Raw genomic sequence first — 17,558 nt, 5'->3', positions numbered from 1 at the left:
TTGAAGTATGCACATGCTTATTGTCCCAGAAGATAAATATCTTAGCCACAAAATTGGGCAATTATTTACCGTTCAAGGTGCCACTGAAAAATTTTTAGTTCAAATCCTTTGGACACCTGTCTAGATCCTCCAAGGCGTTCCCTAAATGGGAAACTCTTCAAGAGTACTTACACTGTAGCATGCTGTCTACTCACTTAACAAAAGGATGATAGATCCAAATTCATGTATGAGACACATATTTTCAGACATGGGAAATGCCATGCATTTTTAAAGGTGTATTTATTGTGCAGATTTTAAGTAAAAACAGTTTTTATTTTTAATATGATACTTTATTATATTAAAACATTTTTTAAACATTTGATTAAATTTAGAATTCCAAATTCCTTCAATCCTTCCCCCCTCCCTTCCTTTAGATGGTATGCAATATTACATAGATTATTCATGTACTATCTTTATTACAAGGATTTTATTTTTATCATAGTAAACAGAGGCATTTAGAAACAATTCTTCTTAAAGGAAATAAATTATCATTATCAAAATAAATTAATAGGCCAAGGGGCAGCTAGATTTGGAATTAAGAAGATCTGAGTTCAAATCCTGTCAGACAGTGGACAAGTCCTTTGACCCTGATTGTCTTGCAAAAAAAAAAATTGAAAAAATTGAAATAGACTGGAATAAAATCTTCTATGTTTTAGGTAAATACAAAAAAAAATAGTGCTGGTATTCATGTGACTTCAAATACTGCAACAGAAAAGTAAAAAGATTGAAAGATGTTACTAGGGCCATTGTGTCGTATTTGCAAATATGAGACATCATGAAATAATTTGAATATTTAGTATGTGTAGAACAAATGCCATAATATCTGTTAAGAAAGGATTGAAAGTGCAAAAGTGAAAGTGAAAAGGAAAGATTGAGTAGAAGGATCTTTTCTAGTATGATGGACAGAGCATGTTAAGTCACAAGTTCTAGTTTATGTCTCACATTTGGGATTTTGAGTCAAGTCACTGAGCTATTCTGAGCTCATGGCCTTGGTTTTTGTAGGAAGGTTGTGGGGAGTCCATGTTGGTTTCATTGTGGCAGTTTCCAATGTGATAAGAACAGTCTGCCTCTGCCAGATGTTTGTTGTGAGGATCTGGTGTAACCATGTGTGGAGCTCTTTGTAAACTAAATTGTCCTTGGGATGTGAGCTAATGGCATTTTGAAATAATTGTTTCTGCCCATGTGAAGACTTTCGAAATTTGAAGACCTTTCTCTTTGCTGGGGGAAAGAGAATGTAAAGTAGTTTATGTTCTGCCAGTGAAGGGAAGGGGATATAATTATCTATGTGTCTGTATATACATGTTTTCCTGCTTGTTTCTTTCAGAAAGTGAGATCAGACTTGAAGTGAAGAAGACTCCTGTAGTCCTTAACTTATCTGTGGAAGAAACTCTGCAGCAAAGATTCATGGGTGATGGTCCCTGTGACTTCACTTGGAGAGAAATCTGTGCTCTTCATCAGGGAATCCACACTGGGGAGAAGCCTTATGAATGTGATCAGTGTGGAAAGACTTTCAGAGGAAGTTGCAGTCTTGTTTATCGTCAGAGAATCCACACTGTAGAAAAACCTTATGAATGCAATCAATGCAGAAAGGCCTTTAAACAGGAGGCCCATCTTACTGAACATCAGAGAATCCACACTGGAGAGAAGCCTTACGAATGTGATCAGTGTGGAAAAACTTTCAGAGTAAACTCCAGTCTTGTTAATCATCAGAGAATCCACACTGTAGAAAAACCTTATGAATGCAATCAATGTGGAAAGGCCTTTAAACGGGAGGCCCATCTTACTGAACATCAGAGAATCCACACTGGAGAGAAACCTTGTGAATGTAGTCAGTGTGGAAAGGCTTTTAGACGCAGCTCCATTCTAGCTAAACATCAGAAAATCCACACTGGAGAAAAACCTTATGAATGTAATCAGTGTGGAAAAGCTTTTAGAGACAACTCGAGTCTAGCTGTACATCAGAGAATCCACACTGGAGAGAAACCTTATGAATGTAATCAGTGTGGAAAGGCTTTTAGAGTCAGTTGCAGTCTAGCTGAACATCAGAGGATCCACACTGGAGAGAAACCTTATGAATGCAATCAATGTGGAAAAGCCTTCAATCGGGAGGCCCATCTTACTGAGCATCAGAGAATCCACACTGGAGAGAAACCTTGTGAATGTAATCAGTGTGGAAAGGCTTTTAGACGCAGCTCCATTCTAGCTAAACATCAGAAAATCCACACTGGAGAAAAACCTTATGAGTGTAATCAGTGTGGAAAGGCTTTTAGAGACAGCTCCAGTCTAGCTGTACATCAGAGAATCCACACTGGAGAGAAACCTTATGAATGTAATCAGTGTGGAAAGGCTTTTAGAGTCAATTGCAGTCTAGCTGAACATCAGAGGATCCACACTGGAGAGAAACCTTATGAATGCAATCAATGTGGAAAGGCCTTTAATCGGGAGGCCCATCTTACTGAACATCAGAGAATCCACACTGGAGAGAAGCCTTATGCCTGTAATCAGTGTGGAAAGGCTTTTAGACGCAGCTCCATTCTAGCTAAACATCAGAAAATCCACACTGGAGAAAAACCTTATGAATGTAATCAGTGTGGAAAGGCTTTTAGAGACAGCTCCAGTCTAGCTGTACATCAGAGAATCCACACTGGAGAGAAACCTTATGAATGTAATCAGTGTGGAAAGGCTTTTAGAGTCAATTGCAGTCTAGCTGAACATCAGAGAATCCACACTGGAGAGAAACCTTATGAATGCAATCAGTGTGGAAAGGCCTTTAATCGGGAAGCCCACCTTATTGAACATCAGAGAATCCACACTGGAGAGAAGCCTTACGTCTGTAATCAGTGTGGAAAGGCTTTTAGACGCAGCTCCGTTCTAGCTAAACATCAGAAAATCCACACTGGAGAAAAACCTTATGAATGTAATCAGTGTGGAAAGGCTTTTAGAGACAACTCCAAACTAGCTGTACATCAGAGAATCCACACTGGAGAGAAACCTTATGAATGTAATCAGTGTGGAAAGGCTTTTACATACAAGACTTATCTCAATGAACATCAGAGAATCCACACTGGAGAGGAACTTTTTGTACTGTTCATGAAATAGTCAGATTTTTCCCATCCACTAGTAGGCCTGTGTGACTTGCTTTGAGTCTCAGTCACATAAGGCTCTGATGGTAGGAGCTTGCTAAACAGGTGGAGCAGGAAGAGTGGGTGGGGTATAGCTGGGGGAGAGAGCAGGCAGAGGCAGACCAGCTAGGGAGAGTAAGAGAGGAGCATGTTGCTTAAGGAAGCATTTTTGTGAGGAGGCCTGATGGAGGGAAGGCTTGGGGATGGCAGTGCTCCCTGCATTGGTACCAACTCCTTTGTTACTACAGTGGATTTGGCTTTTTGGTATCTGAATAAATATCTTGCTTTCCTCTTTGCAGAAGACAGTCTGTTTTTCCATTCAAACCGGGACATACGCCTGCATATTCAGAGCAGCTGCTATGGGTATCACATTGGTGATCCACCTTTTGAATGAAATCAGTATGGAAAGGCCTTCAGAGTTAGCTCATGGCTTGCTGGGCATCAGCATCCAGCCTGGAGAGAAACCTTATGAATGCAAACAGTGTGGATTTCCACTCCAGAGTTCACTCTAGTCTTGCTGAACATCAGAGAATTCACACTGGGGAGAAACCTTTTGAATGTAATCAGTGTGGTAAAGCTTTTACAAAGAGGGCCAAACTTAAGAGCATATCAAAACAGCCTCACTGGAGAAAAAGTTTATGAATGTAATCAATGTGGAAAGGCTTTTGGAGTCAGCTCCAGTCTAGTTAAACATCAGAGAATCCATACTGGAGAAAATACAATCCATGTGGTAAAGCCTTCAAGCCAAAGTCAGCCCTGTTTTCACAGCAGAGAATTCATGTAAGATACAAATCTCATCAGTGACATGATTGAGGAGAGGCATGTAAATGGAGTATAGAACTTTGTAGACAGTAGAAAATTCTGCATACAAGCCATTTATTGATCCACTGTGGAGAGTACCTTCAGCCAGAAATCATCTCTTACTCTCCCATCAAAGGATTCTGTTAACAGGATTTTTACCAAGCCAGTCTCTAACTTGAGAATGCTTGGAGCCACACAAAGCAGGCCTAGAAACTGGAGTGCCAGTAATCAAGTTGTTTAATCACTGTCATAGTGAGGAGTGTTCCCTTAGCTGAAGTAAAAGTACACGTTTTATTCTTAAGTTACAACTGGGGAAAGAGGGGAAGGTGGATTACAAACATTCGTTTAGTAATTTCCCATGAGAAAACCACAAGTCCCACAACACAACAGTTCTGGAGTCACTTCTTTGGTTGTCGTGACCACTTCCCCTAAAGGAGATAACCAAATTTCTGTAAGGGGTACAGGTTCTACAATCTTTGATTGGCTTCACTTAAGGTCCAGGGCTTGTGACCACTGTCAGAGTTTTGATTACTCAGCACAAGCTGCATTGTGAGCTCTGTCTCCAAAGCCAGACGGCCAGCTCTTGAAAAAATTAAATTATTGTTGTATTTGTTATACATGTCTTACTGATTAATGTGAGTTCCTTTCTCAGTATATACTAGGTAAAAACCTTATGAATGTGCTTCACAGGGACATGACTTTCTCTAGAACACGGAGGTCACTGGTGAAGGTTGAATTTTATGTCTGATTATACCAGAATGGTGAAATAAGGGGGAATAAATCATGCAATCCCACCAGATTGCAAAACCACAAAAGGCGGAAACAGGCTCATAAACTATAAAGGAAGACATCGATGTTCTCGAAAACAGAATATCTTCAGAGTTAGGAAATGAACTTGCATCAGTATTATGTCAACTGAGGGGAGATGCTTGGTGAAGTAAAGAAATCAGAGGTGCTTATCAAGGGTATAAAATCTGGGGTAATTTGGGGAAATTTTGTGGTCTCCTGTAGGCCACCTGTATGTATGTATTAGCCTATGTTCAGGCTACTGCATATGACAATCAAGAAACTTGTCATTCACTGATTTTGTGACCCAACAATCATGGTGATGAGGAAGGGATTCCCCTGCTAGACTTCAGGCAGAGCAGAGCCATTGTGTTAAAATACAGCTGCTGATAGATTGTAAGAGGCCTGCCATTTGTACCTAACCAGCCTCTTATGCTTGCTCCTGCTCCACCAACCTGGCAGCGGAATTAAAAGGAGCAACCAACTACATAAGAGGCTTCTGGGTTGATGGTCACATACCACCCAGGGCTCTGGACAGTCACAGGGACCTCCTGGGACTCTGGGACATGGTTTGTGTCTCTCCCTCTTTTCCGAACTCTGGTCAAGTTGGGTAGGCAGACAAAAGACATAGAAGAGGGCAACAATTTTTTTGTCTAGTCTGCAGAAATTTATAGTGTCATTAAGTAAAGACTAAATTTATGACTTTAAGAAGGGAGGTGGAGCCATGATAATGAAAGTAAAGACAGAAACTCGCCTGAACTCTCCCAGATGCTCAAAACAACTTTAAATGATGTTCTGAATCCAATTCTGGAGATGAAGAACCAACAAAAAGTCAGGATGAAACAATTTTCCAACCCAAAACAACTTAGGCCACAGGAAAAGTAACAGTAGTTGGACCTGGACACCAGTGTGGTGAAGGCCACCCCCCACCAAAGCAACAGCAGCAGCTTAGAGAGCTCTCAGCTCACTGACAGTAAGGGGATAAGATAGCTGATCATAAGGAGATTATAAGGAACCCTTTGCTGACATTGGGCATAGAAACATTTTGTATTGCAAATACAGTTTTACATCACAAGCCCAGAGTAAAGGGAAGAGGGAAGAAAAGAATTTGGAACTCAAAATGTTTTTTTTTCCAACATTGTTTAAATATTCTTTTTGCATGGAATTGGAAAAAAGAAAACATGAAACATCTTGTATTGCACATACAGTTTCATGTCACAATCCCAGAGCAAAGGGAAGAGAGAAGGAAAGAATTTGAAACTCAAAATATTTTTGAATATTCTTTTTGCATGTAAAACTTGAAATTTTTCATGCAAGGTAAAATAAAGTGCTGCACTCAATATGCAAGCAAATTTGGAAAGCTCAAAAATGGCCACTGGATTGAAAAAATGTCAGTTTAAATCCCAGTCCTAAAGAAGGGCTATGCCAGTGATCTGGGCTGCTGAAATGTGTGGGAAAATTTGGGGAATGGATGCTTTGAAAGACTTGGTCTTTTCGGGGTCCATCATTAGCACCACATTACTCTCCCCTTGAAGAAATAGGACCCAATATCTTTTGGCGTAAGGGTCAAAGCCTCAGCTTCTGAAAGTACTTCCTGCTGGCAAGGACTATTCAGCTGTCCCTGCCTTGAGGGTGTCCCAGAGAGGTGCTCGACTGGAACTGAGCACTGGCTGCATCCAGTGGACAGGAAAGGGACATGGGCACTGTTTGCCATCCCCCATAGGTGAATGTGCTATAGTCTGGAAGACACAAATCTGCCAAGCAAGTTCAGTGTGCAGGGCCCAAATACAAGGGGAAAGAAAAGTGATGTCAGAATTGGGGGAAACAAAGTTAGGGGGGTTGAGCCAAGATGGTGGAGTAGAAGCAGGGATCTTATTGAGCTCTCTCCCCTCAAACTCCTCGAAATACCTGTGAAAAATGACTGTAAACTGATTTTCAAACAGCAGAAGCCATAAAATGACAGAGTGAAGTACATTTCCAGACCAGGACAATCTGGCAAGCTAACAGAAGTGTCTATTGCACTGAGCTCAGAGCAGAACACAGCCCAGAATTGGCCGCACAAGCAGAGATGGGACTGGAGGTGGCCTCAAGGCACTGAATCACTGGCAGCTGTGGCAGTTTGCAGACTTCTCAACTCATAAATGCCAAAGACAGCTTTAAAAGTCAGTGGGAAACATCTCTCAACAGGGTGAGAGGGGAGGGTGGTCGCACCCCAGCCCCAAGCCCAGGGTGGCCGCTTGACTACATTAAGGTCAAAACAGCAAGCTGTCACACATGCTTGCATTATGCACCTATCTTTGAACATTTGATCAGATTATACAAATTTAGTAGAAAAGGATAAAGCAGGGATATGATTATGTCAAGTATGACATTATAAAACATCCTTTGCTCTATTTGAATTTAGCTAATTCACAGTTTTCCCACCATGCAGTATCAATTGCACATCAGCCAGGTGGGTAGCATTGATTTTCAAATGAACACAATGGGGAAACTGAGCCAGGAGGATCCCATCTTAGAATGAGGCTAAAACTGGCCTCTCAGCTTTTCCAGATTCAGTCCTCCACCTGTGTCACATTCTCTCTGAGGAGCTTCTGGCATTTCTCTCAGATGGTAGATTATCAATTATTGATTTATTGATGGATTACTATGATCCCTTAGAGCTTTTACATCAACAGCAATTTCACTAATCACAGCTTAGGGGAAAATTTACCAGCTCTTACATCTGAAATTTAAAATTTGTCCTGGTGTAAAAGCTAATCAGTAGATATCCTTTCTGTATACTTGCAAATTCTCACAAAGCCAAGTTCATTGGATCTCCATAACCCAAACAAACTCTCTGCAGTGTCCAAAATAAGGGGTATTGATAAGAAACCCTGAGAAGTGTTTCTTCTCCACCCCATCTACTCTTATAGCTGCTGTGGGCTGTGCCTTTGACTAACCCTGAGGACTGCTCTGAATGGGCAGAACCAATCCACATAAGGCTTCATCCCCTCCTTTCCATACACACGTACACAGTAATGAATTACTAGTTTTAGATTTTAATGTTAAAAATAACCAAAGTATCTTAGTTAACAATCTTCCAATTTTTCATGTTAGAGCCAAATTGTTTTAGCTACAACTTCCACTTAAGTACAGGCTAAGTTGAAATACTCAGTTTTCTAAATGGCAGTTTCAAAACATAAGACAGAGTTAGCAAAGGAATAATTTTTCCACTGAAAAATCTCATTGGTAACAGACCTTGCTCTTGAGAGCCAAAAATGACATATCAGCATTGGAGAGGGAGTGTCACAGTTTGGGCAAGGCATGGGGCACCTCCAGACACCAAATGGTCATAAGATGGTTACTGGCTCCTGTTGGACAAGAGACAATGGCCCAGAGGCACAAAAATATGTTGGGAGATTTTCCATGTAGTTAAGTCACCTCCACCACACTGGACTTGGTCACCATGACAAGGAAAAACAAGGGTGGAGGGTCTCTAGTTAGCTGCTTGTGATTAAGCAAGTGGACTTACAATGTGCAGCTCATAGATGTGGGGCCAAATACTGAGAATCACATCACATCACATCACATCACATCACATCACATCACATCACATCACATCAAATTGATTGATACTGATGGGAATGGAGTAGGGGTCCTCAGTGAATCAACTCCTCCCAAGCCTAAGCTGTACCAGAGGGTCTCAGGCATCCAACCCAGATACTAGTTAGACCTCAGGACAGACCCTACCTCTGCTCCCCTTCCCCAGGCCTCCTGCTTCCCTGCCCCCACTACTTTCAGACCCCTCAGGTCCCCTACCAGGGAGTTCAATCCCAGGCTAGGTTTTGTCTCCCAGTCTCAGGCTTCCCTGGTCATTCCCTGGTGGCTCCATTCCAGATCCCTCCCCATCCTCAAACTCTCCTGGCTTTCCTCCCTTGATCTGGCATTCAGTCAATTGTTTAGATAATATGTGTGTTAATTGGGAAGAGGGGATGCATGGAGGGCAGATGACCAGTTGGAGGGAGACCTCCATCTTAGGGGTCATCAAGGCTCTGTCTGGGATCCCAAACCACCTCTGCCTCTTGGGGCTCTGTAGGAGGATGAGCAGGGGAGAGGGACAGAAGAGGAGCAAGAGATGGAGGGAAGTTGTCTTCCTGTTTAGCTAGTCCTCATTTCCAAGCCTGACTCTCCCTGTTGCCTCCCACCCTTTACAGGTTGGAGTCTTTCCCCTGAGGGCAGGGTCTGAATCTTTCTAACCCCTCTGATGTGTCGCCCTCTCTAAATCCCCATGGGGCAGCCTCCTGCCTAGGAAGAGAGGGGAAAGAGCTCTCCAGGTCTGGGATCCTTCTCCCTCCCCAGGTCGCTATGCAGAATCAGAGCTAGTCAGTCTTAAATGCCTAAAGCTGGATTTGAACTCAGGTCCTGTTGAATCAATGGCCTATTCTCTATCTACTGCTTTACCTACCACTCCCCATTTGGTTTTAAATTCCCCTTCATTACAGCTGACTGACAAGAGTGACCCCTTCATTCCTTAGTCTCTATTACCTAAGGATCTTGTTTTAGCTCTCTTAATTCCTACCAGCACCCCCTCCCCTTACATACAGCACCTACCCCTCCTCTCTCTTTCTTGTGGCCAAGCTCTCCCCTGTACTGATGGAAGGCCCAGGAAAACCCTTCACCCCGGTCTTCTCTGGACTAGACCTGGAGCAGAGCCCTGAAGGCTCCCCAGTTCTTGTCCTTTGCTTTGTGGTCATCAGCGCAGAAACTGTGCTCCTAGTGCCGGTCATGTCTTCCTCCCTCAGCTCACACAAGCCTTCCCAGGTCCCTCTGAAGCCCTCCCCTTTCCCAGTTCTCAGATCCAGTCAATGAGCACTTAAAACGGCCCTAGATACACAAGCCCAAGATTTCTTGTACAGACTGCTCTGGGGCCATCCTGCTGCTCCTGTGTTTCAAAGACCTACCCTGGCAGTAACTGAATGATGGACAACATCTCTATTGTTTAAAAGAGCCTCCTGGGATTCTCACCCTTGCCTCTGTTGGTCCTGGGCAACAGAACTAGCTTCACCACATACCATATTACTGTACAGATTGGCTTCTTGGTGAGATAATTTGGTCTACACTGTGCAGTGTGCCAGGCACTGGCAGAGACCATGAGAGCAACAAGGAGAAAAGCAAGGATTGACAGAGTCCAGTTGGTGTGTCAAGGTATCTCAGACAGCTTCTTGGAAAATCTGAGTCTCCCATTGGCTAGAGCAGGTCCTAAATCGACCTGAGAAAGGAATAGTGGATGGAACTGACTCGAGTCACTACTCAATTTAAATGTTTAACAAAAATCGGACACTCCTAGGTCATTCAACAAGTAAAAAGAGCTTTATTTTAGTATAGCATAAAAGGACATTCAATAAGGATGTTAGAGTTCTTTAGGTTCAGTAGACAAGGCTGCCCTCACCTCCATGTGGAGCCCATCTGGTCAGCAGAGCAAAGTGTGCCAGTGTGCCATTAAGGGAAATCTGTCATATCTGAAGGACCCTGATTTCACATGGGTAGGCTTTTATGCCTTTAGGTTGCCAGGCGGCCACACTAATTTGTCCAGAGACCCTTAGAATACTGCTTGGCGGGCGGCACGTGGGGCCTTTGCCCACTATGTAAGTCAGGTCCTTGGGATAGCTTTGTCACCTTTTTGGGGAAAACAAACAAAAAAAAACAAAACAGGCCTAACCATGTGGAAGGACAGAACTCCTGGAGATGATGACCCTTTCCCAAATGGGGAGGGTGCTACCTTTTACAGCATCAGGTGATTGGTCAGTCTGATTTTAAGATGGGCTGAAGGAAGAACACCAGCATTTATTATCAACCCCCTACTGCGTGCCAGGCTCTGAGGTAAGCACATTAACAATATCTCATTTCATGCTCACAACCAGTCCTGGAAGGTAGGCATCATTTTCCCTGTCTTATTGTTACTTATACAGTTAGGAATACTTGGGAAGAAATGTGTTTTTTTTTATTTTTTTTTATCTTTAGTTTACAACACTTGGCTCCACACAATCTTGAGTTCCAGACTCTCCTCCCTCCCTCGCACTCTCCCTCCCCAAGACAGCATGGAATCCCATACAACTTCGTACCGAACTAATCCACACACTAGTCACGTTGTGGAGAAGAATCATGACCAATGGAATGAATCACGAGAAAGAAGAAACAGAACCAAAAAAACAAAAAACCCAAAAACAAAAGAGAATAAAAAAAGTGGGGGAAAAAAGGCAAGCATGAAGTGTGCCTCAATCTGCATCCACACTCCACAGCTATTTCTCTGGATGTAATAGCACCCTCCATCGAGAGTTGTCTCTGCACCCTGCATTGCTGAGAAGAGCAAAGTCCGTCAGGAGTCAGTCCCCACAGAATCCATATATCTGTGGTTGTGCACAATGTTCACCTGGCTCTGCTCCCCTCACTCAGCATTATGTCGTGTAGGTTCCTCCAGGTTGCCATGAAGTCCTTATCATCCCCATTTCCCATAGCACAACAGTATTCCACTACCTCCATGTAGCACAGCCTGTTCAGGCATGGGGAGAAATGTTTTTTACTTCATTTTTTAAATTCAAATTTTTTTAAATCAGAAAATAGCCTTCTCTCCCTTCCCTTGCTGCTAGGCCCTATCCCCCATTGAGAAAGCAAGAAAAACTAGCTCATATTACAAGAATATATGTAGTCAAGTTAACTAAAATTTCTCAATGGTTATAGCTAAAGAAAATTACATCAGCTGGTACTTTGAGTATTAACGCTCTATCAAGAGGTAGTCAACATGTCATCATGAGTCCTCAGGAATTGACTGATCACTGTATTGATCAGAGTTCCAATGTGTGCATAACTAACACACACACACACACACACACACACACACACAAATACTTCCAGTTCTATCAGCCATGATCCAGCTCATCCTCCCACCTGCTCCCTCCCCCACATTGAGAACACAAGAAAAACAAAACCCATTACACACAAGGTATAGTCGATCTAAAAAAAAATCCACCGTGCTGTGTCCTAAAAAATATTTCTCATTCTCTACCTAAATCCTTAACCTCTAGGTGGTAGGCAGCATGTTTCATCATCCTTGGCCCTCTAGAGTCTTGGTTGATAGTTATGCTAATTCAAGTTCAATGCAAAAACTGATTTGTCAAGGTCCCTGTTGCTTGGGTTTGAGGGTGATCTGGCACAATTACCCTTTTACCTAGTTGTGGGGTTAGTAGATTCTGCCAGGAAGGAACAAAACAAGATGGCAGGCCCAGGGTTTGGCTGTTTCTCAGAACAGGTTGCACAACACATCCTATTTCAGGTTATTTACAAAAAAAGCACTAATGTATCAGTACAGACATCTACGTTTGACCTCTTACTTGGAGTGATTCTCAAAATGGAGCAGCTCTTTATTCATACCCTTTCCCCTAAAGAGAACTAAATTATGATTTTTTCTAAATCCTCATCCCTTACGGTTTCCTCATGCCCAGGGCTTCCAGTTCCCAGAGAAGATGTGATCTCTTACTTTGAGCAAAGGGAAGGACCATGGATGCTGGAGCAAGAAGGCCTGAGGAGCTGTATTGGGGATCCTTGAAGAGTTTGGCCTTTGTTTCCTTTGATTAATTCAGTGTCTTTGATTAAGTCTTACCAGGTGCTAAGCCCCAGACCCAAATCCCTATCTAGGTGCTAAGCCTATGTGGGTGTGAATTGGTAACTAAAATGGGGCTCCAGTTGGGGCCAATGAAGGGAGGTGCTAACACCAGAGCCAATCATAGAAGCCTAAGTTCTGGTTGCTCAGATGATGTTTGATGATATCTGAAACTGTATAAAAAGGGAGAACAGAGCTATTTGCTTAAGGCTCTCACTGGATTCTGGCCAGCCACTGTAAGGGCCTTCTGGCTGAACTTAGATGTTGATGGTTCTCTTGGTAACTATGAATTGTATTTGGTCTGTTGATGTTTGTAATTTGTTTGTGTTTGCTCTGAAGTTCAGGGTGCTGGCTTTTTCCCCTGAACTAAGTGAATGATATTTGTATTCTGGATTAAATTGAGATTGTTAACCCCTTAACTTTGCTTTCCTTAGTAAAGCAGATCAAAGGAACTTGGGCTTGCAGCATTCTGTGAGCTGGTTGTTGTTGGTTTTACACCACCCACAGCAGCTGCTAGCTGGATTATTGAAAAAGGAGCCACAGTCCAGGTAAGTGGTGAAAGCAGGTACCTTTCTTTCTTTCTTTCTCAAAACCTTAAATCCAGTTCTCTCTGAAGCTCATAGATTGGACCACAATAGGTCCCTGCCCAAGCTCCACCTAATGGCTGTATTTTGGGCCCTCCTAGCTTAGAGTGAATGTCAATGGTAACTGTTCTTGTTTGGAACAGCAACCCTGAGAATCTTCCCCTCCCAGCTTGTTTTCCTTTTCTTTTTCCTAATTTAAGGGGCCATCCCTTGACTCACTTTTTTTTGGGGGGGGGGAAGTCAGGAATGTTTTAATTTTAATTTACATTTATTCTCCCTCAATAAATGGGTACCTCCCCTGAACATAGTACAGGAGAAAGTACAAAGGACTCAGATGGACACCAGTCCTTGAAAAGACCCTCACCTTGAATCTCCCACCAGGCTCTTCATTGGCCAGATACAACCCCATGACTGCCTATGTCATGCTCTCCTCAAATGGCTCATTTAAGCACCTGTACAAGCCTCTGACCTTTCACCTGACTGACCTGAGGCCTGGTTTCTGCTAAAGCTGGGGTGGGGGAGGGGGGGAAGTACACCTTCAGTTCTGTGGAAACAAAACTCCTCCTCCCATTTCTTACAATTTCCCCCCTCTTCTTTTATTCAAATTTTTGTTTCCGCATTTTTAATACTCCCTTACTCTCTTTCTCATCTGAATTTTTCCCCTTAACCGTCACCCCTTTAAGTAAATATGGGAAGGTTTGATCGACTGTTTTAACAATCCGGCTAGCAGCTTCTGTGGGGGGTGTAAGATCCACCCACAGCCAGCACCCAGAAAGCTGCTGGCACACTGGGAAAGCACAGGTTCTTTTGATCTGCTTAACCAAGGAAAGCAAGGCCAAGGGTCTGACAAGCTTACTTTAATCCAGCATACAGACAGCATTCAGTTAGTTCAGGGGAGCATACAGACAGCATTCAGTTAGTTAAGGGGAAAAAGCCAGCACCCTGAACTTCAGAGCAAATTACAAACAAATTACAAGCATCAACAGATGGACCAAATACAGATTCATTCACTTACTTCAGGGGAAGAGACCAGCACCCTGAACTTCAGAACATTCATTTAGTTCAGGGGAAAAAACCAGCACCCTGAACTTCAGAACAAAATACAAACAAATTACAAATATCAACAGACAGACCCAATACAATTCATAGTTACCAACATCTAGGTTCAGCCAGGGAGTTCAGAACAAGGGCTGGCCCAGAGTCACACTCGCCACCCCTGCTGCTCCAACAGAAAAGGGATCTTCAAGCTGTCTTCTCTCCTCTTATAGAGTTTTTGACATCATCAACCATCATCTGAATGACCAGAGCCGATTGGTTCTTGAGTTGGCCCCTCCCCTTAGGACCCTGGGAGGTTCACATCCAGGTAGATTAGGTTAACACCCAATAGGGCATGGCTCTGGAGTTAACACCTCCCCTTAGCCAACCCCATGAATCGTCACAAAGAGGCGGACCTAAAAGCCTCTGCTGTCCCAGATGTGTAAACTGGGCCCTCCCTGGAGTTAGCCCTACCTTGGGCCCCAAGGGCCCAGCACCTAGTAAGGCTTAATGAAATAAACTGAGTTACTCAAAGAAAACAAAGGCCATTTTGCTTACCACACATCGACGCATTGACAAATCAAAGGGGGCAGTCCCTTTTGTAAATATTGATATGGAGACCCAAAAGAAAACGAAAATGCAATTGTCCCTTTAAGATTCAAAAGTCTCTTCCCATAAGGCTGTCTGGCAGGGAACAACATCAATGAAGTCTTCTGATCCTTGGTATTTGTTCCAGCCATCACTTTCTTCTTGCCTTCTTCTAGGAACCAGCTTTCTTTCCATTCTCCTACAAAAGTTACCTTAGCAGAATTTTAAGTTACCATTTCTAATCCTTATAGCCTAATCATTTTTACACATTCAAAATTTGAACTTTGGCCAATTGTCACGTTTAAGAAATTCACATCAGAACCCATTTTCTCATACTTCACATTAACTCATTATTAATTTCCTCACCAGAAGGATGATATTTCACTAAGGAATTAACAGCAGACTCCAGCACATACATAAACACATTAAATAACCAATTCTTAACACAGTACATATAACATCATAAACTTTTAGTCATGCTATGTTTCTTTGATGGCTTTACAAAATAAACCACAAGCCATTCTTTTTTAACATTACTAACTGTAACAAAGCTTTAGACAAGCATGATATTAACCAAATAACCTTCTCACAAGCCCTTGACCTAATTGTCTCCATACCATTACCAAGAAAAAGCCTAATTTATACAAGAACACTAGTCACAGTCCTATAGTAATCTAAGATGTTCCATAACCAATTATTTTAATAGATTTGTTACTGTACTTATAAAACCTTCTGATTATAGAAATTTGCCACCAAGAGATTAGGGACTTAGAGTAAGGGGACCATATTTTCCCAGCTTCCTATCAACTCCAGGCAGAAGTTATGTTAAACTGCAAGCTGCATTGGGCCAGGCCTAGTCTGCCAGGTTTCAGTTAAGGCATCAGATCAAGAGGATCCCACTTCAGCACATTCTGAACAGTTGCCCTCTCAACTTTACCATGAAATCATACCTGCAGCTCATGCCCGCCCTTCCACAGGGCTGCTGGCATCTTGGGTCATTCTTCCTTGATACCCACACCTGGAGTTAGACTGAGAAAAACAGTCAGTTAAGAGTCCCATTAAGTCTTTGATTAGCAGGTTCCAATAATCACATTGCTTAAGGAACATCCTTAAAGCTAGCTCTAAATAGCTTGCATGCATTTCCTCCCTTGTTCATAAAATCTTCCCATTAAGATCATAAGTTATTGCTCTAACACATTTGCATCAGGTTCTCCTCTATTTTTCTATTCTTCGCTAATTATGTCTGATCTGAAAGAATTGAACCATATAACTTTATCTTTATGTTTTAGACGATGTAATGAATTCAAATCCACATTTAACTTTTCCCAATACAAAAATATTCTACAACTTATCTCTTTTAAAGAGACGTACATTGAAATTCTTTTCCCTAAATTGAAGATGTCTCTGATTTAGTTCCAGTAATTAATTACACTATTTGTATTAATACCTAATTGCTCTTACATCACTTTAAAACATCTAACGACTCTATCTCACATAGATACAATATAACTTTAAATCCGAGCCTTAGTCTATGGGATAGTGATTCAACCTTACATTTGTATTTCTTATTTCACAAACCTCTCTTCCGCCTGTCCAAACTACTCCCACCAATATCCAGAAACAATACTTATCTTTCATTTGACTATGCAAGAGTACCAATGTAACCAGTCATTTGATTAAAAACAATAAAATTTCACATATTTGCATTTATCCAATTTTCCATTTTCCCCCATAAACCCTTCTACATCTGTAGGTATATAACTTTCCTTTTATCACTACTTATTTATTTTTGATTACAGACCTGCCATTACCATCTCCCCCGAGGGTAGATTCTTTTACATCAGATGGCAAGTTTCACTAATAAAAACTACCAAAACAAACCCTGTCTCAAATCTAATCTTATCAGTTCTGCTGACTTTAAGAAGCCAGGTTTGGAGACTTCTGATGCCTACTGCTCTTTTTCTTTCAGTAAAAACTCAAACCCCAGTACTGCTGCCCCTCCCCCTTCCTTCCCTTCTACCAGGAGGGCCTAGATCAATCTCTCTTCTTATCTAGACCAAAGGACAGGAGGGTAAGCAGGGAAAGAGACTGGCTTTTCAACACAGTCCACACTTTTTAAACTTTAACTCCTTTAGAATTCCTCTCTCTGACTTATATTCTATCCCTGGTCCCATCCAGGGAGTCATAAAATTCAAGAATTTAAGTCCAAAATCCTTGTTTTAGTTAACAGCCTTAATCTTTTGCTTAAGTACAATTCTTAACCTAACAACATTGAGATTATAAGAAAAAATACTTTTTCATAAATTTCCACAACTCAATTCTTTGTTACTACAGAATTTCTAGAACTTCTTGTACATAACAATTACGACAGGAGATGTAATAGTTTGAAACTGTTATATTTGGTTATGCAAGTTTTTAAATATATAAATTAAAGCATCAAATTTATATGGTCCAAACATACATATGTATGGTTTAAATGTTGTTAAGAATTGTAAGAAATGCTGAATGGGTTAAAAAGCTGTTATTGTTCAGTTAAAATTGCTTTGCTATCACTTAATAGCATTTGTGAGATTATTAATTAAGACTTTGTGAGAATCTCCTTGACTCACTTTTTAAAGAGGCCTATTCACTGAATGGGCATTACCTCACTCTAAGTGAGTATATGAAAAGGCCTTAGCCTAAAAGGGCCAGGGTCTCCCATTGCAGCCTGGGTCACCTCCAGTCATCCTGATGAATATCAGGTCATTGAATCCAGATGGCTCTGGAGGAGAAAGTGAAGTTGGTGACCTTACACAGACCTCCCTCACTCAAATCAAAGTCAAGTGCAAGTCATGTCATCACTTCCCTGATGTCATGGGCCTCTTCAAGAAGGAAGGACAAAAACAACAACAATTTTGGAAGGAGGGTCAGTTTTCACGAGGGGTATTGTTTCACAAGGAAAATAATCACTTGAACTATTCCATCATT

At 41.8% G+C, this 17,558-nt stretch overlaps 1 protein-coding gene across 1 annotated transcript in view; it reads left to right on the top strand.

Moving 5' to 3' along the window:
- LOC118841070 (zinc finger protein 420-like) overlaps positions 1-17,558 on the top strand; it is a 107,266-nt gene that overhangs the window by 32,532 nt on the left and 57,176 nt on the right. The window contains exon 5 of the mRNA XM_036748484.1: positions 1,364-3,120. Within this exon, the coding sequence (XP_036604379.1) occupies positions 1,364-3,120 (1,757 nt within the window). The remainder of the gene's footprint in view (positions 1-1,363; positions 3,121-17,558) is intronic.

This window comes from Trichosurus vulpecula, chromosome 3 (assembly GCF_011100635.1).
Source record: "Trichosurus vulpecula isolate mTriVul1 chromosome 3, mTriVul1.pri, whole genome shotgun sequence".
NCBI classification, from domain to species: domain Eukaryota; kingdom Metazoa; phylum Chordata; class Mammalia; order Diprotodontia; family Phalangeridae; genus Trichosurus; species Trichosurus vulpecula.
This window is presented reverse-complemented; position numbering and strand designations above follow the sequence as displayed.